Source organism: Tachyglossus aculeatus, chromosome 11 (assembly GCF_015852505.1).
Source record: "Tachyglossus aculeatus isolate mTacAcu1 chromosome 11, mTacAcu1.pri, whole genome shotgun sequence".
Lineage (NCBI taxonomy): Eukaryota > Metazoa > Chordata > Mammalia > Monotremata > Tachyglossidae > Tachyglossus > Tachyglossus aculeatus.
This window is the reverse complement of record NC_052076.1, coordinates 42,983,096-43,006,754: the sequence shown is the minus strand read 5'-3', so window position 1 is coordinate 43,006,754 and position 23,659 is coordinate 42,983,096. Positions and strand designations below refer to the sequence as shown.

The following is a 23,659-nucleotide window of genomic DNA, read 5'->3' as shown; positions in this document are numbered from 1 at the left end:
TGCTTGAACAAGGTCTGGGTTTGGGGATCTATCCCAGCCTGAGCCCACTGACCACGGAAAATCCACGGCTTGGGAGGCCCAAACCTCCCAGTTCTTAAGATTTGCTAATGAATGACTGATTAATCCCAGAAACACTTAGGAGAATTAAGGGACTGGAATACCATATTTTATGGAGGCCGCCCAGCTCTACTGTTTCATTTATGTACTCTGAGTGAAATTCCACTGCATTTCATTCCATTGACTAATATCAGGCCCAAATGAAACCACCCTCTCTGGTCACCCTATTTGGAGATAGTGAAATGGACACAAGACCTCTGGCAGTCGCTTCCTACCTTACTGTTTTATGAAACATGTTCACCTTTTAATGGACCCCACTATCCTAGTGCAGCTGTATTTACTAAGATTTTTCCATTTTGGCAAGGTATTGGCATTATTTACCAATCAAAGAGTCACACTCAATGGGCCCATTGCAACAGTTTTTTGGTTTTTTTCTGGCATTTGTTAAGCACTTACTATGTGCCAGGCTGGGGTAGATGCAAGCTAATCAGGTTGGACACAGTCCATGTCCCACATGAGGCTCGCAGTCTTAATCCCCATTTTACCGATGAGAAGTGAAATGACTTGCCCAGGGTCACAAAGCAGACAAGTGGCGGAGATAGGATAGAACTCATGTCCTTCTGACTCCCACACCTGTGCTCTATTCATTAGGCCATGCTGCTTCTCAGTTATTGAAGACTATCGCCTTTTTGTATTTTATGTTAGGACACAAATGGACTATATCATACCTCAATTTTTGCAAAACCATGTCCCAACTGGTGGGGAAGAGCCACCATTACTATAATCAATTCCTTCATGAAGGTTCCCCGGCTTGAGGTCGCCGAACCGAGAATCATTTGCTGTTCTCACTGGGGGATGCCACCATCAGACAATAAAGTCAACCAGAGGTACGCTTTCTGCTGGGCAGTTATAAAGCTTTCTTCTGAAATGTGTCACCTAGCAAACATTCAAGGGGCTGCTCCCGCTAACTGAAACAAGGGGGATTTCCACTGAAGTCTCTGTTTCCAGCACCAATCATTAGCCAAATATTCCTGCTGAGGCAGTGCCTTGTCCATCATCTCCCCCATGCAATTGGCTAACCAATCAATCAATCCTATTTATTGAGTGCTAACTGTGTGCCGAGCACTGTACTAAGCACTTGGAAGAGTACAATATAACTGAGTTGGTAGACACATTTCGGCCCACAACGAGCGTACAGTCTTGAGGCTAAAATAGTAAGCATTTCTTCAGTGGGAGGGGAAGATGCTTTTGTAAGATTCCTTCCAGCAAGCATTTTGGTTTTTATGTCCTTGTTCTCCAGAAAAGGACACATGGCTTGCAGCCCCAGACTCTGACCTCGTGGGACACTCTGAACCTTATTGAGCTCAAAGGAAATGCGGCCCAGAAAATATGAAAGTCACTGTGTCTGCTGTAGAAAAGCAGAGCAATTGGATGTCAGGTCAGGAAATACAGGGAGGCTCTCTTTCTCTTCAAAACAGAAAGATTAGATGGCCCTGGTAAAACTCTCCATCTTGGCAGAATCACAGTTTGAGTCTCATACATGCTCCCAATGCAACAGAGAAGGAATCGTTCTTTTTGAGCAGACACAATGAGATCCATAGGAGTAGGGCAGTCTGTCTTTGAGTAGTTTGAATCCTGCCTCCCTGCATCCCTGTATCCTGGGAAGCCACTTCAATTTCAAAACAACTCCAGGATAGACTTGGAAGCTGGGAGGTTGGGGGCAATGTGAACCAGGCCCCAGTGGCCCTGGTCTGCAACAATCAGTTGGGTTTATTGAGCACTTACTGTGTGCAGAGCACTGTATTCAGCACTTGGGAGAGTACAATATAACAGCTGGTAGACATGTTCCCTGCCCGCAATGAGTTTACAGTCTAGAGGTGAGCTTACACTCCCCCAGGAGACCAGGTCTGCCCTGATCTCCCCAATATATGGGTTGGATCCACTCTAGAGCAATTCCTGGGTGGACCTGGGACTTCCAGAAAAGCTTCAAAGCCCCCAAATCTGGGCCAGAGCAGCCTTGAACCTCTGGAATGGACCTAGAAGTGGTCCTGGTCTCTCAGGACTGGACTAAACCTTTTTCTAGGACTATCCCAGAACCAAACTCACCTTGCTGGGGTTTGACATTCAAAACAATGTTACACCACATTTTTCCTACCCCTGGAAAAAGCCCTGGATATTCTTGTGCAAAATGGATCTCCATAGAGCCTGGTGAAGTCTGAGATGGAGCAGGCATTTATGTTTGGTCGGTTTTTTAAAACCAGCTGTCATTTTCTGAAGCTGTTTCATCTCATCAAAAAGGAAATTCCCCACTCGCCAGTTGAGAACTTGAGTGACCAAATTCCCCACCTAGGAACATTGCACTATTTCTCATCAGCGGGGCATGGAGAGAGCCCATCGTAGAGGTTCAATCGGAAAGGTTACCGTGATACTGCCAGCTCTCACCAAGTTAAAACAAGAGTCGGCCAGAGGCCTTGAACCACAAACTGTCGTATATTGACTGTACTGCAGCCTGACAGAACACCAAACACCCTGGGGCAAGTGGACGAGTGAACTCTGCCTGGCCTTCTGCCCACCCTCAGAAGTCATTCTACTCCTGGCCTAAATCTGGTAGTGTGTCACTGAACTAGGGAGTGGCCAAAGAACTGGGCTCTGCCCAGAATGCTTAGGATGACCCTGGCGACTCTCTGGAGCAGATCTAAACCCCATGGGTCAGAAGAGCTCTGCATGGCCCAGGCCCAGCCTGCAAGCCCTGACCCCGTGGGCCTGGATTGAGCCGACCCAAAGCTGAACCCAGGTGGGCTTGTGTGGGTTCAGACTGCTTCCCCCTCTTCGTGCGGCTGGCATCTCGCCACTGGATGAGACCGGAAAAAGAGATGCTCTCTTGTTTGGGCGTTATTTCCTGAGCTTACTCCGTGTCAAGCATTGTACTCAGCTTCGGGACAGTTATGAGATATTCAAATCAGACACAGTTCCTGCCCCACACAGGGTTCACAATCTAAGAGAAAAGGAGAGGAGGTAGATTCTCTCCATTTTACATATAAGGAAAATGAGGCACAGAGAGGCTAAGTGTCTTGTCCAAAGTCACACAGCAGACAAGTGACAGAACCAGGACTAGAACCCGGGTCTCCTGACTCACAGACCCATGCTCTTTCCACTAGGCCCCTACTGACCTGAGGGCTTCCTCTCACAGCTATATCTCTAAGGAAGGCTAATCAGCACTGCACTAAGCATTATGCATCACTCCTCTATACTGAAAGTCAGTTATTCATTTATTGAGTTCTTACTGTGTGCAGAGCACTCTGCTATGCACTTGGGTGAGTACAATATAACATTGTAATCGACACATTCCCGGCCCACGAGTTTACGGTCTAAATGGATAGGGAACATGTATTCTCCCAAATGCTTAGTCTAGTGCTCTGCACACAGTAAACGCTCAATTGTTTTATGCAGTTGATGCCATGGACACATCTCTCCCAGAATGCCCCACCTCCATCTGCAATCATTCTGGTAGTGCATCCATAGAGATTTCTTGGTAAAAATACAGAAGTGGTTTACTGTTGCCTCCTTCCTCACAGTAAACTTGAGGTCTCCACCCTCGAGTCTCTCCCATATTGCTGCTGCCCAGGACAGGTGAGTTTTGACTTGTAGCAGATTGCCTTCCACTTGCTAGTCACTGCCCAAGCTAGGAATGGAATGGGCAGGCCTCTGCTTGACTCTCCCTCCCGTAGTCGAGACTGGTAGGGTACTGGAAACTCTCCAGGTGCGACCCTGAGAGGGGAAATGCTCAATAAATACCATCAATTTATTGACTGATGATGCACTGTCAGGGTCAACCCAAACAGTCATGCTTCCTTTAGCAATCTGTGCCAAACAAATCTTAAAAACCAGGTGATTTGGACCGCCCGAGCTCTGGATTTTTCATGCTCAATGGGCTCAGGCTGGGATAAATCCCCAATCTCCTGCCTCTTGTCATTTCAGTCCACACTTCACGGATTATCTTTCTATAGAAATGTTCAGGGCATGTCACCCCCCTTCCTCCAAAATCTCCAGTGGTTGCCTATAAACCTCCATGTCAAACAAAAAATTTTCACTATTGGCTTCAAAGCTCTCCATCACCTTGCCCCTTCTTACTTCACCTTCCTTCTCTCCTCCTACAACCCAGCCCGTGCACTCCGTTCCTCTGGTGCTAACCTTCTCACTCGATCTCGCCTGTCCCCCGGCGACACCTGGCCTAAGTCCTGCCTCTGGCATGGAATGACCTCCTCAAATCCTCGCTTCAAAGTCCTACTGAAGGCTCACATCCTCCAAGAGGCCTTCCCAGACTAAGCCCCTCTTTTCCTCAGCTCCCCTTCCTTTCCGCATCACCTTGACTCTCTCCCTTTGCTCTTCCCCCCGCCCCACGGCACTTATGTATATATGTATATATCTATAATTCTATTTATTTACATTGATGCCTGTTTACTTGTCTTGTTGTGCATATATCTATAATTCTATTTATTGATATTGATGCCTGTTTACTTGTTTTGATGTCTGTCTTGCCCCTTCCAGACTGTAAGCCTGGTGTAGGCAGGGATTGTCTCTATTGCTGAACTGTACTTTCCAAGCACTTAGTACAGTGCTCTGCACAAAGTAAGCGCTCAATAAATACAACTGAATGAATGAATGAAATAATCCCAAAACCCAAGCCAAGCTGAACCATTTAGATAAGTCTTGCCCCTCACATTCCTACTTTGTGCTACACCCGTATCCCTGGGGCAATAATGGACTGACTTCTGCTAACAGGAGAGCAAGGGGTTATTTGCCCACACCTCTGTCTCACTATTGGACTACCAACCATTTGGGGCTGTTGATTCTTACTGCAGCCACCACTTTGCTCTCTGCCTCTCCTTGCCAAATCTGCAGCTCCTGAAAAGGAAGGGCGTCTACCACAGAATCACGGAGGGAAGTAGAGGTAGCTTTTACTGAGGCCATCCTCCAGGTGACAGTGTCTCTCAGTCTTCCAGGAGAAGGCGAATACCAAGCAGAAGAAGAAGCTACACAGAAGTTCTACAGGGTGGCTACAGCTGAGGTGAGGGGAATGGTATTGTGGGTGGAGCGGGGGAACCGTAAGGGGAAGAAGAAGAAGAGTAGGGGTTTTTGGTTTATTTCTTGGTATTTTTTATAGCATTTGTTAAGCACTTACTATACGTCAGGCACCGTACCAAGGGCTGGAGTGGATACAAGCTAACCAGGTTGGACACAGTCCATGTCCCACAGTTCTCACCCCCATTTTACAGATGCGGTAACTGAGGCACAGAGATGCTAAGTGCTTAACAAATGCGATAAAACAGCAGCGGACAAGTGGAGGGAGTCAGGATTAGAACCTAGGTCCTTCTGACTCTGAGGCCCATGCTCTAGCCGATAGGCCATCCTGCTTCTCGGGATCTAATCCCAGCTCCACCTCTTGTCTGCTGTGTGACCTTGGGCAAGTCACTTAAATTCTCTGTACCTCAGCTCCCTCAACTGTAAAATGGGAATGAAAACTGTAGTCACATGTGGGCCAAGGACTGTATGAATACTGTTAGTCCCATGTGGGCCAGGGACTGTGTCCAACTTATCTTGTATCGACCCCAGTGCTATGTACAGTGCCTGGTACATGGTAAGTGTTTAACAAAAACCATAAAAAAAACTCTGGGCCTCCTCATCTAGCTTTGGGACATTTCACTTCTAAAGTGAATTGTTTCTTATAGGGTACTGCTAAAGAGGAGACACAAGGGGGTCTTGATTATTAATAATAACGGCATTTGTCAAGCACTAACTATATGCTAGGCACTGTATTAAGTGCTGGGGTGTATACAATCAAATTGGGATGTATACAGTCCTTGTCCCATATGGGGCTCACAGTCTCATTCCCCATTTTACAGATGAGGTAACTGAGGCCCAGGGAAGTGAAGTGACTTGCCCAAGGGCACTCAGCAGACAAATGGCAGAACCAGAATTAGAACTCATGACCTTCTGACTCCCAGGACCGTGCTCTATCTACTATGCCATGCTGCTTCCCTGGACCAGGGGGCCATTGTGACAGGTCTGCTTTTGCAAGATGGGGGAGGATGAATTCCTCAATGGTAGCCCTCAGCTGGGTAGAGGGAGTGAATTTAAGGATAATTCACTTGATTGAAAGGGCACAGACTGAAGTGGGCCCTAGCCAATACCAGAAGGTTGAGATGAGAAGCTGAATATATTGGATGAATCCCAAAAATCCTCTACCATGTAAATAAAACGCTCATACCAACATGGAGCCTAATAAGGCATATTAATGAAGTTCCTACTGTACCAAGCACTGGGAATAAATATACAGGTGGGAATTGGTCTCTGGTCCCCAAGGACCTCACAGTCTACGATACTTGGGGGCGGGAAGGGGGCAGAGGGAACTGGTGACATTCACAAGGAAAGGTGAAACAATAAATTCCCCAAAACAACATCAAGGATAAGGACAAAGATAAATAAAAGGATAAAAACAAAAACAGCAGAAGGGTACGGAGGCTAAAAGAGAAGTTTCAGGCTCTTTACAGCTCAGAGTCCACAGTTCACCACTACAGGAAGTGCCACAGCCTTTCTAACAGTCTCTGTTTTGTGAAGGCTGCTACAGTGCTCTGCACAAAGTCAGTGCTCAATAAATACCACTGATTGACTGGTTGCTGCCACTGTTGGCATCCTTCCTGCTGGCACAGGACAGGTGGAAAGTGATTGATAATAATAATAATTGTGGTATTTGTCATTCAATCAAAGATACTTATTGAGTGTTTACTGTGTACAGAGCACTTACTAAGCTCTTGGGAAAATATGAGTTGGTTGACTTGATCCCTACCCACAAGGAGTTCATAGTCTACAAAGAAAGAAAGACATTAAATACATCACCGGTAGGGGAAATAGTAAAACACAAGGATACGTCCATAAGGGTTGTGAGGCTGGGGTGAGAATCAAAGTGCTTAAGGGGTATACTACCAAGTGCGCTATCCGCCAAGCACTGTACTAAGCACTGGAGGAGATATAAAATAAACAGATTGGACACGGTCCCTGTCCCGCTTGGGGTTTACAGTCTAAGAATGAAGGAGAACAGGTATTTAATCTCCACATTACAGATAAAGAAACTGAGGCATAGGGAAGCAATGTGAAATTGCCCAAGATCACACAGAAGGCAAGTGACAGAGTTGGGATTAGAACCCAAGTCCTCCAACTCTCAGACCCATCCTGTTTCCACGGCAGTAGGTGTTACCAGCAGAATTTCTTGGCCGTCTGGTGGGGTGGGAGGCTGAGGCCATCTACTCAAACCAAATTTCTGCCAGTCAAATAACTGGAAACGATTAAAAGGCCACTGCTTTGAAGAAGTTCTCCTTGTGATATAATAGTGTCACTGGCCACTTCTCCAGGAGGTACAGAGTTGAGGGTGTAAAGTCATAGAATGTGAGGAAAAGGCAGATTCCTAACTTCCTCAAAAAAGAAAAACTATTGGTCCTGAGCTGTTGGGGCATAACCCAGTTAAAAAAAAAATGCTGGGAAATTAAAACACAGTTGTACCCTAAACCTATAAATAATACACTTATAAATGGAAGCCTGTAAAATATTTTAACTTTTAAGCCATTCTTTTTCAGTTATCATGTTGAAGCAAATAATTGGGGGTTTCTTTCAACTGTCACCCTATGTGTGAATCTCAGGATATGAGAGTACAACCTTGCCCCAAATTTTCCACCAAATGTCCTGTGTGTAGAATTCTACAAAATGGTAATTATCAAAAAGGTTTTATTTTAGCCAAATTGTTCAGCTAGCTCATAAAACAGAGGTTCTACAGGAACCAACCCTCAGCCAGCTCCGCTGGAAGGTCAGGGACGAGTGGGCACGGGGGAATGTCCAGTGCCACATTTTGCAACTTACTCTACATTTGTTTTTCCTCCCGAGCTTTTGCAAGTGGGTAACGGACATGTGACCATTCTGGCTGCTTCTCAAAAAGGCTTGCTCAGAAAGTCTGACCGGACAGCGATAGGGAAAAGAACACCTCCGATCACAGCCCATGATGATGGGGGTGGGGTCATGTGCAGCGTGGTCCCCGAAAGAGCCGGGTCACACGTTCGGGGAGGACCGTGGGCTGGAAAGGAAAAACCCGAGGTCTTGAACTGCTGGCCTGGAGCTTCGGTCCCCTTCTGAGACGAGGCAAGGCCCCTGGTGCTCTGAAGGCTGGGTTGCTTTTCAGAGCACATCAACTCCCACCTACTGACAGTGACAAAACTGATTTCAAAACACAATGTTCATCTTTAATGCAATTTTTTTTCTGTGCTACAATGGAGCTACACTTAGGAGGAGACTAGAGAAGTTTCGTTTTCATTTAAGGTCTCTTTCTCGGTGCAAGATCTTGGGAAACACATACTTGTTAACACTTAAAACCAACGAAGGCACATGAACTGAATTTACTTAGAAAGAAATCAAGTCAAGTTGTGTGTGAAGATAACTGTTTTTCTTTGGTTGAGGGAATTTAAGCAGAATTTCTGACATGAATTGAAAATAATAAGGTTGGGAATGATGAACTCTGGATTCCAGGAAGATGCCTCGTGAAACCACGTTTCCCCTTTCCCTTACATTCAGCCCAGTTCATTTCAATCTTTCCTTTCGTTTCTGATTTTTGGTGACCTGCTGCAGGGTTTAAACACCCTTTAGGTCAAGTAATTTCCTTCGGTCCAATTGAGCTATCTCCTGCTGCAGTTTTTGTCCTCATGCTTTCCCCTTCTGTAGCTTTGGAGAATGATCGTAGTTTCCTTGTTAAAAACCCCACAAAACTCCATTTTCTTGAAGAGTTCGTAAGTCACCCTTTAACCTGCTCTTCCCAGTGCTTAGCAATTCGTATTCCTTTCACCTTTCCTCAGAGAACCTATTTCCCATCCTTCTGGCAGCTTTTGTTGCATGCATGTTTTGTTGCACTTTTGTTCCAGTTTCCTTACATTCTTTTTAAGACGAATTCAAAACTAATAAGAAGCTGACAGATGCAAGGTTGAGCTGACATCTTTAGGTCTTTTTTTAAATGGTATTTGTTGAGTACTTTGTGCCAGCCACTATACTAAGCACCTCGGACACAGTCCCTCTCCCACTTGGAAGAGGGACACTAAGCACGAGGGAGAACAGGCACTGAACCCCCATTTTACAGATGAAGTAACTGAGGCACAGAGAAGTGAAATGACTTGCCCAAGTTCAGCCAGCAAACAGGTGGTGGAGTTAGGATTAGAACCCTGGTCCTCTGACTCCCAGCCCTATGCCCTTTCCATTCTAGCATGTAAGTTTGTTGTGGGCAGGGAATGTGTCTACCAACTCTGTTGTACTGTACTCTCCCAAGCACTTCGTACAGTGCTCTTCACATACCAAGCACTCAATAAATACCATTGACAGATTGATTGATAGGCCACAGTGCTTCCACCTGGCCATCTGGTTCTTGCCACGTCACATATACATAGACCAGAAAATGCCTATTCCACACAACAACAGCACCTTCCTATTCTGAGCCTTACATGTATGGGCCCCTTCACATCCGTGGTTTGCTTATTAATAATAATTGTATTTGTTAAGCACTTACTGTATGCCAGGCACTGTACTAAGCACAGGGGTGGATACAAGCAAGTCGTGTTGGACACGGTCTCTGTCCGACACGGTGTTCACAGTCTCGATCCCCATTTTACAGATGAGGTAACAGACACAGAGAAGTGAAGCGACTTGCCCAAGGTCACACAGCAGACAAGTGGCAGGGCCAGGATTAGAACCCATGACCTTCTGACTCCCAGGCTCACGCTCTATCCACTAACGCCATACTGCTTCCTGGATGTGCTGTACTGAACAGATGTGTAAAAGCACAAGAGTGCTGACCTACCAAAAATGCCTTCCCTCTTCTTCTCTCAACACCCACGCACTGTGTTACCGAACTGATTCCCTATGGGTCAGTTTATGGGGGACGGTGACTCAACCTCCCACCCCACATCTGGCCAGCTGCCTTACTCAGAGGGGAGAGAGCCCTCCCACTGTCCTCCTCCTTTCCTCTCCCTACTCTCTCGGTCTTCACCAGCTCTCCCTTGATTCCTTTCCTTTGACCCTGCTTACTCCAGAAGAGGAGAATCACTCACCGGCGACCTCCAACCTCTGCAACTGTTGGCAAAGGACGCCGACAGGCTGCTTCGTTATGCTCGTCAAAATCACCACGCACACATCGCAGCCAGCCGATCCCTGCACACCCCAGCCAAGATCCTTTGGAACACGACCAGTCAAAGCAATGCCTGAGTTCAGCGGGGTCACAGAGCCCCAGCATACTTATTCCTCCACATTTCCCATTTCTGCTCCTTCCTCTCAGCCCAAATGGCCACCACCCTGGTTCTAGCGATCATCATTTCACAATTAGAGGACCAGCCTCCTTCCCTGCTTTCTCAGCCACGAGCTTCTCCCCAACCCTCACCGTCTATACTGCACATTGCCGCCTGGATTATCTGCCTAAAATATCTCTCAACACACATTCCTGCACTTCTCAAGGATTTCCAACAGCCCTCTATTTCTACCTGCATTAAGTGGAAATTTATTGCCATTCACAGAGAAGCAGCATGGCCTAATGGAAAGAGGATGGGCCCCGGAGTCAGAGAACCTGGATTCTAATCCCAGCTCCACCACTTGCTGTGGAATCTTGAGCAAGTCACTTAACTTCTCTGAGCCTCAATTCCCTCATCTGCAAAATGGGGGTTCAGTACCTGTTCTCCATCCTACTTGGACTGGGAGCCCCATGAGAGACATGAGCCCCATACGTACCTACACAAGCACTTGGTATAGTGCCTGACACACCTGCAGCACTTAACACCTCAGTTATTATTACTTACTTCAAGGCTCTCTAACTGTTCTTGCCTTCTTCTACATTAGCTCTCTTCCCCCTAGTGCCCACTCCTTGTTTCTCCCAATCTCACCTTTTGACTGACCCTCACTCTTGCCTCTCCCACCTCCAACCCCTGCTCACATCATTCCCCCTGTTTGAAACTTCCTTCCCATTCAAATCCACTAGGCCACAGCTCTTCCCATTTTCAAGGTCTCCTGAAATCCCATCACCTCCTAGTCGCATCATCCCAACATCCCTGTTAACACATATATTTACACTGATTCTCAGAACTTTGGTAAATATTGATATTTTAGAATGGTGGAATACACCAATCAACATATGCTACTTATTCATCTTTTTCATCCTACTAAATTCTTGCTACTACCAGTTAAATCCATATTTTTTCTTCTTGCTCCCACTATTTATAAAACATCAACCAGTGGTGCTTAGTGAGCACTTACTGTATGTGCAGGGCACTGCACTAAACACTTGGGAAAGTATAACATAGCTGATAGACATTCATTCATTCATTCAATCGTATTTATTGAGCGCTTACTGTATGCAGAGCACTGTACTAAGCACTTGGGAGGTACAAATCGGCAACATATCTTCCCTGCCCACCAGGATTTTACAGTCTAGAGCAGGAGACAGACATTATTTCGAACCAAAACTTCTCACCATTGGCTTTAAAACACTTAATCACCTCGCCCCCTCCTACCTCACCTCTCTACTCTACTACTACAACCTAGCCCACACACTTTGTTCCTGTAATGCTAACCTTCTCCCTCTCGATCTCATCTATCTCACCACCGACCTCTTGCTCATATCCTACCTTTGGCCTGGAACGCCCTCCCTCCTCATATCAGACAGATAATTGCTCTCCTCCACTTCAAAATCTTATTGAAGGCACATCTCCTCCAAGACGCTTTCCCTGACTAAGCCCTCTTCCCCTCTTCTCCCATTCCCTTCTGTGTCGCTCTTACTTGCTCCTTCATTCACCCCCCATCCCCACAGCACATATGTATATATCTGTAATTTATCTACTTATTTATTTATATTAATGTGTGTCTCCCTCTCAAGACTGTGAGCCCATTGTGGGCAGGAATGTGTCTGTTTGTTGTTATACTGTACTCTCTCAAGCAATTAGTACAGTGATTTGCACAGAGTAAGTGCTCAATACAATAAACTGAACAAATTACATAAATAAATTACAGATATTCATTCATTCATTCAATCGTATTTATTGAGCGCTTACTGTGTGCAGAGCACTGTACTAAGCGCTTGGTAAGTCCAAGTCAGCAACATATAGAGACGGTCCCTACTCAACAACGGGCTCACAGTCTAGAAAGAGGAGACAGACAACAAAACAAAACATGTAGGCAGGTGTCAAAACCGTCAGAATAAATAGAATTACAGCTATATGCACGTCATTAACAAAATAGAGTAGTAAATATATACAAGTAAAATGAATAGAGGAATAGATCTGTACAAATATATACAAGTGCTGTGGGGAGGGGAAGGGGGTAGGGCGGGGGGGATGGGGAGGAGGAGAGGAAAAAGGGGGCTCAGTCTGGGAAGGCCTCCTGGACGAGGTGAGCTCTTAGTAGGGCTTTGAAGGGAGGAAGAGAGCTAGTTTGGCGGATGATTGGAGGGAGGGCATTCCAGGCCAGGGGAAGGACGTGGGCTGGGGGTTGACGGCAGGACAGGCGAGAACGAGGCACAGTGAGGAGGTTAGTGGCAGAGGAGCGGAGGGTGCGGGCTGGTTTGTAGAAGGAGAGAAGGGAGGTGAGGTAGGAGGGGGAAAGGGGATGGAGAGCCTTGAAACTGAGAGTGAGGAGTTTTTGCTTGATTCGTAGGTTGACAGACAACCACTGGAGATTTTTAAGGAGGGGAGTGACATGCCCAGAGCGTTTCTGTACAAAGATAATCCGGGCAGCAGAATGAAGTATAGACTGAAGCGGGGAGAGACAGGAGGATGGGAGATCAGAAAGGAGGCTGATGCAGTAATCCAGCCGGGAAAGGATGAGAGATTGAACCAGCAAGGTAGCGGTTTGGATGGAGAGGAAAGGACGGATCTTGGTGATGTTGTGGAGGTTTTGGTGTCGGACTGGATGTGTGGGGTGAATGAGAGAGCAGAGTTGAGGATGACACCAAGGTTGCGGCATATGTACATAAACTCTGTGGAGCTGAGGGTGAGGTGAATAACAGGTACATATCCAAGTGCAAGGGCAATGCAGAAGGGAGAGGGAATAGGGGAAATGAGGGTTTAGTCAGGGAAGTCCTCTTGGAGTAGATGAGATTTTAATAAGGTTTTGAAGGTGAGGAGAGCGACCATCTGTCAGATATGAAGAGGGAGGGAGTTCCAAGCCAGAGGCAGGTTCGGACAAGGGGTCAGCAGCAAGATAGGTAAGACTAAAATACAGGTTTGTTGATGTTAGAGGAGCAAAATGTGTGGAGTGTGTTGCAGTAGCAAATCAACAAGGTAAGATAGGAGGGGGCAAGGTGACTGAGTGCTTTAAAGCCAATTCTGCTTGATATAGATGTGGATGGGCAATCACTTGAGATTCTTGAGGAGTGAGGAATCTTGGATTGAACTGTTTTCAGAAAAATGATCTAGGCAGCAGAGTTAAGTATGGACTGGAGTGTGGAGAGACAGGAGGCAGGGAGGTGAGCAAGGAAGCTAATCCAGTTGTCAAGGTGGGATAGGGTAAGTGCTTAGATCAGTGTAATAACAGTTAGGATGTAGAAAAAATGGATTTTAGGGATGTTGTGAAGGTAGAATCGACAAGGTCCGGTGACAGACTGAATATGAGGGTTGAATGAGAGAAATGAGTTGAGGAGAATGGCATGGTTAAGGGCTTGTGAGACGGAGGCTGGTGGTGCTGTCTACACTGTTGGGAAAGGCAGGGGAAGGACAGAGTCTGGGTGGTAAGATACAGAGTTTTGTTTTGGACATGTTATATTTGAGGTGCTGGTGGGAATACAAGGCTGCAGAGAAGAAAGATCAGGGCTGGAGATGTAGATTTGGGAATTATCTGCAGAGAGATGGGAGTTAAAGCCAGGGGAGAATCCTCCAAGGGAGTGTGTGTGTAGATGGAGAATAGAAGAGGACCCAGAACTGAGTCTTGAAAAACTCCCAGAGTTAGAGGGCGGGAGGCAGAGGAATAGCCTCTGAAAGAGAATGAGAATGAGCAGCCACAGAGATTGAAGAATCAGCATAGAGGGCAGTACCACTAATAAGCAAAGCCAAATAATTCATTGATCAATCACTCAATCGTATTTATTCGAGTATTTACTGTGTGCACAGCACTGCACTAAGTGCTTGGGACAGTACAATACAACAGTTTTTTTGTGGTTCACTTTTTAATAGTACTTGTTAAGCACTTACTATGTGCCAAACACTGCACTAAGCTCTGAGGTAGATACAAGAGTATTAGGTTAAACACAGTTCCTGTGCCACATGGGGCTCACAGTCTATGTAGGTGGGAGTTGGTAGGTATATTCTCTGCCCATAAAGAGCTTACATTCTACAGTGGGAGATGAACAGTAAAATAAATTATGGGTTATGTACACAAGTGCTGGAGGGGAGAGGGGAAGGTGAAGGATACAGAACCACATTTGTATCTTTCTGTTTCTTCCTTTAGTCTGCAAGATCCTTGAAGCTAGAACATGTCTTGAAATGTACTTAGTATAGTGCTTGGCCCATAGTAAGTACTTAACAAATACCATAATCATTATTATTATAATGTCTTTTGTTGCTATTGTACTCTCCCAGGTGCTTAGTACAGCGCTGTGCATGAAGCGGGTCCACAATATAGATTGATTGACATACGTGTGAGCAGGGAACGAAGGGAAGAAAGAAGCAGAGGTCCTTTCCTCACCCCCTATTACTCTCCCTCCCGAACACCTAAAGCTGAGGAAGGATCACTAAATTCTCTGCTTTACTGATAGCTTTCTGACAACCCCAACTTAAGCCAGGAGAGAGGACATAAGAGAGGAAGAAGGAAGAAGAAAACAATAAGACACCTCAATCAACTGAAAGCTGCAAGAGCTAACATGGCAGCAGAAGCGCATCACTTCTGCTAGGTTCCCACCCCATCGGGATAAGTCCATTTTAAAAGCTAGACTCTCCGACATGTCCTAAGCCTTCAGAAGACTGGTCCACGGAGAGACAACCCAAAAATTTACAAAAAGGAATGCTCCAATCTAATTCAAGACTTCTAGACTGTGAGCCCGCTGTTGGGTAGGGACCGTCTCTATATGTTGCCAACTTGTACTTCCCAAGAGCTTAGTACAGTGCTCTGCACACAGTAAGCGCTCAATATGATTGAATGAATGAATGAATGAATTTCAATGGTGATGATGATGGTGATCCAACACAGAACCTTAGAAATTAGTGAAATCCCAGGGGAAGGCAACCACAATAGGCCTTCCCTTATTCTCTCTCAAAAATTGTTGCCAAGCAGCTCTGTCTGAGGCCCCTTCCTCAGTTCCAATGCTCCAAAGATGCCTTTGTTGTGAATAAAGATCATCAGGGCCAGCAAGTGAGGGGGGCCGTAACCATGAGTGCCTGCATGGGCTGTGGTGAAGAAGAGAACTCATTTGTGGAAACAACATTTCCATTTCCACCTCCCTAACAATTTTTAATTTCAATTTCCCTCTGCCCTACAATTCCTCTAAATCTCCATGAGTAAGAGCAAAACATTCCCCAGGGTTCTCTGAAGTTACCTATAGCCCTGACCCACCTCATCCCCATTGCACCCTGGCTGTGCAGTTTTTCCCCCTGGAATGCCCAGGGCTGAAGAGATTTCTTGGTTTCTCTTCCCTGGGCGAGTATTTCAACTAACTGGACTCAACGTGGTTTTGGTTCTCCGGCCTCATGGACTTTCCAAGCTGAGTTTCCCATCTGTGCTGTCTCACTCAAGGCTCTCGTCACTGCGGCCCACCCTGTTCCGGGTTCAGTAAGATGCCAGCTTTCTCTGGACTTAAAATGGAAAAAAATGGTGTCTGATTCTAAACCCCTCACGATCTGGCCCCAAACACCCCTGCTTCTTGCTCCTCTGATCATCCACGGATAATGCTTCCCCTTTTACTTTTCCCCCCATTTCTCCTTCTCCGACCACTTCAATTCTTCCCCATTCATCACCTCCCAACTTGAAAGCTCAAATGAACATCTGAATGACTAGGTCTGTTCAAAAATGTTCTTGCTCATCTTCTTTCTGTTTTTCAGTCCTGTTCTCTCTTTCTCCTCTCCCTTTGCAAAATTAACAGCTTGATCAGAACCAGGGACATGTACTCAGAGCCACTCGGGACACTTTGAGCTCAGAATCAGTTCCTTCTCCAGGATCAAATTCTCTCCCCCACAATTGCTTCCACTCCCCCCAAAACCAAACTAAATCCAGTCACTTGCCACTTCTCTCTTCATCTATGAACCCTGGAGATTGTCCAGAGAGGAGGAACTGAGCTTCTTCTACTGCTGCGCCTTTGAGCAGCCCAGCTGTCTGAAAGTCCTGAAGGTCAAGAGCTCAAGGTATCAGAATTCCCCCCTCCCCAAAATAAGTGTTCAGCTGCAGCAAGGAGCAGTGGGATGAAAAAGACCTGATGTAAATGGAAACTGAAGACGATACACCATTTCCCATCAGCGAGCTGGCTCTTTCATGGCAGGAAACGGGGAAAGCCCACTGCCTGAATCACTGAAAACAAGGATGGATCAGGAATTCAAGGATACACTTGCCCAGGACAGCCCAGGAATGGGGGGGAGGGGGGGGACGGACGGAAGGCAATAGATAAAATGGCCAAACCAATATCCTTTCCATCTCCAGTTTCCAAGGGTTATGAGGGTAACTGGCCAGGCTAGCTAGGAGGGAAGAAAAGAATGAATGGTCCTGTCTTTGCCCCAGAGTATGTGTATTCCTCTTTGGGTATCAGTCAACACTATCCATTTTAGAATGCCTATTTATCCTAACTGGTTCTACACCAAGCAACTTAAAAGTCAGGATTTGATTATTCTGAAGAAACCCATCCCAAATGATGACAAATTAGCTAACAGGATTCCATCTCATGGAGAATCCTCAGATAACACCTTAACGTTTACAATATAATCCTCTCAAATCTCTCACAATTTTTCATTGGTTCTTCAGAGACATTTAGTCTTTCTGGGTCACAGGCAGGATCAGACATCTTGAAGGGAAAACTGGGAACAATTCATCTCACCCAATAATCCAGGCACCCTAAAGGGATTCACTGAAGCTTGGGGTAGCCTTTGGTGTCTTCCTCTGCTCCCTCTCCCCTAATTTGCCCCATCCTTCCATTATTTACTCCTTTACCCAGAAGTTATTTCCTCTTCAGTGCCCCTCCCAATGACCTGGGGGCATTCTTGAGAAGAACTTTCTCCCAGTCCTCTTTGAGAAGAGCTTCCAGCCCTGATCTAAAGCCTTCCTCTACTTTCCACCACTACTACTCAGAAATCTCATACCTCTGGAGTTTTTTCCTCCTGATTTGTGACAAACGGAGAGGAAACACACATCCAGGAAACACACCTCAGATAGGGTCTGCTCTGGGAAGACTTTCCCTCTCCATGAGAGTTAGCCACCAACTTCAACGTCCTTCCCAGGCTACCACAAAGAGTGGCCCTTCACCTCCATCCCACCAGAAGCACGGGGATCCTGACAGTACTCTCATGACACGTTAATGAACTATGGGGAGAAGTCTCTGCCGGGAAGGGAAGTTCCCTGGGCTGGGAAATGTGAGTGGGAATTTATTTTCTCCTGTGGATCAAACTTCTAGCCTACAGGAGTTAAACCCACTTGAGACAAAGCACATTTTCAAATCATGGAGAGACTGTACCTCCTTGAGCAAGGTTATTTCAAACTCCTGCAGCTGCTGCTGGAAACCAAAATTTGGGCTAACATAAGACCGGACAGCCTTGACAGCCGACAAGCAGTCTTCCCAGCCAAAGTCGGTCACTGTCATCAGATAAGCCACTAAGATAGTGGTGCTGCGGGAAACTCCAGCCAGGCTGTTGGTGCAGAAGAAAAGAGAAGTTAGAGGTGGCCCTCAAAGGCTCTTTCCATCTCCACCACTACAGGTGTGAACCTAAAAAGCTTGCTGCTATGCAGTGATTGTGTCTACCCTTTAAAAAGGTATGCAACGATTGTGTCTACCCCTTCAAAATCTATGCAACGATTGTGTCTACCCCCTTGACAGCTATGCAACAACTGGGTCTACCCCCTAGACTGCTATACAACAGTTGTGCCTACCTGCTTGACCACTATGCAACTCTGGGCAGCAAACTCCTCGTAAGCAGAGAATGTATCTACCAGCTCTTTTATACTGTACTCTCCCAAGTGCTTAGCACATTGCTCTGCACCCAGTAAGTGCTCAATAAATACCATTAATTGACTGATTATGCAATGATTGTGGCTACCCCCTTTACCAACGAAGTTTATATTGTCAAGGAATCTGATGAGTGATGGGAGACATGAACAGTTCACTACCCCATTCACAACCAACCTAGACCTGAGCTGCAGGATTTAAGCTTCAACCCCACTGGAGAACAATGCGGAAATTATGTAGATCTTTTTACAGGGCAAATAGCCACTGATATACAGCATGGTTATAACAGGAGGATATGGGCCTTTGGGTTAAAAAAAACTGTAATTTGAGTGGCAGTCATCATAAAAATCAAAATGTAATTTCAAAAATTTCAGGTTTTCTTTTAGCTTTTATTTTTATATATGGTATCGCCTGCCCGGCAAGTATTTCTTCAGTAATAGTATTCCGTTTGAGCATTTGTACATATCAGCACTGGCTACGTGAATGCTTGGTAGCATAACTATGTAAAAATATTGAGGCAAATTTGCTTAATTTAGGGTAACTGCCTCCCACTGCTGACCCCAGATCCCACTAGGCTGCAAGGTCCTTGAGGGCAGGAATCAAGGCAGGAACCAATTTATTGTATTGTGACTGAAGTGGCAACTATAATCTGGAGTATGGAGACACTCATACTAAAGATCACAAAACTGACCACAAGGGCCACTTCCTAAGGAAAACTTCCAATTCTTGAAAAAAAATGGAAAGAAGGTGAATTTTCCAGAAAAAAAAATTGATGCATTTTAAAATGGCCACACCTCGTGGGTATCACATTCCAAAACTCGGATTGATTCTATTGATGTCAGAGGGGCTCCTGACAATTCATCACCCAAATGCATTATATCACCTTAAGACAATGAAGGCAGAATGAGATACATTTGGAAATCAACTTAGGTGCATTTTGGCAGTCGTAATGACAAGATGGGGGGATTTTTCTAGTTCAACACGTCTTTTAATAAAGTGATTTTCAGGGGAAGAAATTGGTAAATCCCTAAAAACCCTAAAACCCGGTAAATATCAACAAGGAGCAGTACGAAATGGACCTGAGCAGACCAGCAGGGAGAATATGGAAGCACTAACCAGTGAACAAGACATCCTCCCCCATGGAGCCGGCACCGGTGGATAAAGGAGATGCACTCCTTGAAATGCTGTATCCTAGAAAGACAGAAAACAAAGGGCCCAAATTAGAGATTGGCTTACCTTGGCTTTGGGATAGTCAAGTACTGAAGAGCCTGCTTGGTCACCGGCTAAGGAAAAATTTCTGATTCAAATTCTCCCACCAAAAGGCAACGGGGCGGTCAGCACACAATCGTAACCAGGGATTTCTGTCCTGCTTCAACTGTTGCATGTGACTGTGGGCAAGGCACTTAACCCCCCTGGGCCCTCCCCCTATTCCCTTCTTCAAAATGAGGACTGTACTTGTCGTCTTCCTGTCTTCAAAAGGACATGTTGGGAAGATGAAAGTGCACGGAGGGCCTCAGCAAAAGATGCTCCTTAAGTCAAGACACAGGTCACTGAGCTCTCTGTTCTCATGGGCTAGAAGGCTAGAAGAAAGCTGAGCTTTAATTCCACTGAGACACTTGAGAGGGTAGCATCCTTAGTCATCCCCCCCATCTTACCTCCTTCCCTTCCCCACAGCACCTGTATATATGTATATATGTTTGTACATATTTATTACTCTATTTATTTATTTATTTTACTTGTACATATCTATTCTATTTATTTTATTTTGTTAGTATGTTTGGTTTTGTTCTCTGTCTCCCCCTTTTAGACTGTGAGCCCACTGTTGGGTAGGGACTGTCTCTATATGTTGCCAATTTGTACTTCCCAAGCGCTTAGTACAGTGCTCTGCACACAGTAAGCGCTCAATAAATACGATTGACGATGATTGATGATGAATGTGAAATGGGTTTCTCCTGGAGTCAAATCACTGAGACTGAGGGGAATAAGTGGCCCAGGTTTTTCCACCCCAATAGTCACTCTGCCACTTCCCTGACACTTAACTTCTCTATGCCTCAGTTTCCTCATTATCATCACCAACAGTATTTATTAAGTGCTTACTACGCACACAGCACTGTACTGAGTGCTTAGGAGAGTACAATACCACAGAGTTGGCAGACACGTTCCCTGCCCACAGCGAGCTTTCAGTTTAGAGGATCATCTGTAAAACGGGAATTCAATCTCTGTTCTCCCTCCTGCGAGCCCTATGTGGTGCAGGGTACTGACATGATTACCTTCTATCTACCCCAGAACTTAGAAGACTGCTTGACATAGTAAGCATTTAACAAGTATCACAATAGGGAAAGGTAAAATGTTAGTTCTCTAAACTGTAAGTTCTCTATTCTGTAAGCTCTCAAGACCAACACTCTTATATTGTTCTCTCCCAAATGCTGAGTACAGTGCTCTGCACACAGTAAATGCTCAATAAATGCAATGGCTTGATTGCTGAGGAACTCAGAAGTTTCGCCTTCAAAAACTCCCCTTGGACATGCCCGGGGCATAACATACTCTCTGAATAGTCTGCACTGATGGATCTACACCATTAAATCCATCACTGTAATTATGGTACTTATTAAGCCCTTACTATATGCCAAGCACGGTACTAGATACAAGATGACCAGGTTGGACACAGCCCTAAATAGGAAGGAGTAGAATTTAATCCCTATTTTTACAGGAAATTGAGGCACAGAGAAGTTAAATGCTTTGCCCAAGTTCACACAACAGACAAGTGGCAGAGTCAGGATTGGAACCCAGGTCCTCTGATTCCTAGGTCTGTGCTCTTTCCCCAAGGCCAAGATGGTTCCCATCTGCATTCACCTTGCTGGCAACCAGCCTGTCAGGTGCCTGAAAGTCAACTCTGGCCCCTCTACCTCCTACCCGAGACTATGGCCTGAACTGCTCCAGTCACTGGCCCTGACAAGAAAGACAAATTAATTTCAAACAACAGTAGCAATTAGCATTATATCAATCATATTTATTGAGCACTTACCATACGCAGCACCCATTACTAAGCACTTAGGTGAGTATAAAATAATAGAGTTGGTAGGCACGTTACCTGCCCACAAAGAGCTTACAGTCTACAGAGGAGCTGACAGTCTACAGTCTAGGTACAGTCTTATATCTCACTAAGGGAAACAATTTCATCTCTCCCCACCCCAAGAGTGAAACCAGTGTCACCACCCAAGATACCCAAATTTATCTGGGGGTTGATTCTTCCACTCTGGATTTTTTAGGCCCTTTATTTCCCCTCCTCCTCACTGCCCTTGGATCATTGTCCTGCTGGTCATTAGTCCTCCACTAGAGAGAGGATAGATAGATAGATAGATAGATAGATAGATAGATAGATAGATAGATAGATATAGATATAGATAGGATAGACAGAGATAGGAGAAATGAAAGGAGAATGAAACTCAAACCAATCCACTTAACTTCTTGTTAGCAGATCTTGGGGGCGGGGATAAGGAGATGACGCAGGAAGGGAATGAAACTACAGTATTGGGTAAAGTGGGGTGTTTGCATGGTCTGTGGATTTCAGTTATCCAGATTTTTCTGGTGCCCCCACTGCCAAGTCCTGAAAGTTTCAAAGAAAGAAAGAAAGAAAACACTGAGTTTGCTGAGAAGAACAAGGGATGAGAGGAATAAGTGGCCCAGGCTTTTCCACCCCAATAGTCACTCTGCCACTTCCCTGACACTTAACTTCTCTATGCCTCAGTTTCCTCATTATCATCACCAATGGTATTTATTAAGTGCTTACTATGCACACAGCACTGTACTGAGTGCTTAGGAGAGTACAATACCACAGAGTTGGCAGACACGTTCCCTGCCCACAGCGAGCTTTCAGTTTAGAGGATCATCTGTAAAATGGAGATTCAATCTCTGTTCTCCCTTCTGTGAGCCCCATGTGGTGCAGGGGACTGACATGATTACCTTCTATCTACCCCAGAACTTTGAAGGAATGACCCCATTCCTTCAAAGAAAAAAAGACCCTAAGGGGGGGCTGGGGCAGATGAGAGGGCACAATTAGGCAAACAGGGTGACCATTCATCTTATTTTCAGCTGGTGTGAAAACTGATACGGCACTAGAAACCTTTGTGTCTGATATTTTTAACTTAAACCTCCAGCCTTTCTTTGCCTCAGCTCCTGCCACTCAGTTCCACAGCTTGGAAAACAGTGCCTGTGTCCAGAAAGATGTGGAAGGGAGCACAACACTTCTAGAGCAAGCTGGGGATTCAGGGGTTCCCCAGGCGAAATGTCCTAGGTTCGGGCAGACTGACAGATGTCCACAAAATGTTGTGTATGGCTTCATTTTGATTCACTGCACATCCAGCATGGTGCAGCAGCAGGCCCTAGTGGATAGAACACGAGCCTAGGAGTCAGAAGGACCTGGGTTCTAATCTCGGATCTGCCACTTGTCTGCTGTGTGACCTTGGGCAAATCACTTCACTCCTCTGTGCCTCAATTACCTCATCTGAAAACTGGGGATTAAGACTTTGAATCCCCCGTGGGACAGGGATTGTGCTGATCTGACTACCTTGTCTCGTGCAGTACTTCGTTCATTCATTCATTCAATCATATTTATTGAGCACTAACTGTGTGCAGAGCACTGTACTAAGCGCTTGGGAAGTACAAGTTGGCGGCCCTACCCAACAATGGGCTCACGGTCTAGAAGTCTACTTGGCACATAGTAAATGCTTAACAAGTATTTTATTATTATTATTATTGATTATTATCCCTATGTCCAGAATCTATGAGAGTGGTCAGTAGACATCTTATAAGAAAGCAGCGTGGCTCAGTGGAAAGAGCCCGGGCTTTGGAGTCAGAGGCCATGGGTTCAAATCCTGGCTCTGCCACTTGTCAGCTGTGTGACTTTGGGCAAGTCACTTAACTTCTCTGTGCCTCAGTTACCTCATCTGTAAAATGGGGATTAAGACTGTGAGCCCCATGTGGGACAACCTGATCACCTTGTAACCTCCCCAGTGCTTAGAACACTGCTTTGCACATAGTAAGGGCTTAATACATGCCATCGTTATTATTATTTTTATTATTTACTAAGCTGAAGACCCTGTTCCAGAATGCCCATTTTCAGCAATGAGCATCTCTTCTCCCACTACACCCCAGTTCGCACTCTTCATTTCCTTCTGGCTAGTTCCCTGGCTCATGGAGCCTCATTCTCATCTTTCCTACCATCAGTGACGTCGATGACAACGCTTACTCGCATTCTCCCTTGGCACAAGTTCCTGTTTGGAACTCCCTCCCCTGGTTTGTAGTCATTAGACCACAGCTCTCCTTATCTTTTTCCTTTTTTAATGTTATGTGTTAAGTGCTTATGACATGCCAGGCACTGTACTAAGCAGCGGAGACGAT

General features: G+C 45.6%; 1 protein-coding gene and 1 non-coding gene across 2 annotated transcripts in view; both read right to left on the bottom strand.

Annotated features, from left to right (window-relative positions):
• Positions 1-23,659, bottom strand: part of LOC119934259 (dual specificity protein phosphatase 22-A-like) — an 84,224-nt gene that overhangs the window by 1,664 nt on the left and 58,901 nt on the right. The window contains exons 5-6 of the mRNA XM_038753700.1: positions 19,376-19,450; positions 17,771-17,942 (exon numbers count right to left, since the gene is read on the bottom strand). Coding sequence (XP_038609628.1) covers positions 17,771-17,942; positions 19,376-19,450 — 247 coding nt within the window. The remainder of the gene's footprint in view (positions 1-17,770; positions 17,943-19,375; positions 19,451-23,659) is intronic.
• Positions 3,698-3,835, bottom strand: LOC119935272. Its single transcript, XR_005453159.1, has one exon. It is a non-coding gene; the product is annotated as a small nucleolar RNA SNORA7 (small nucleolar RNA).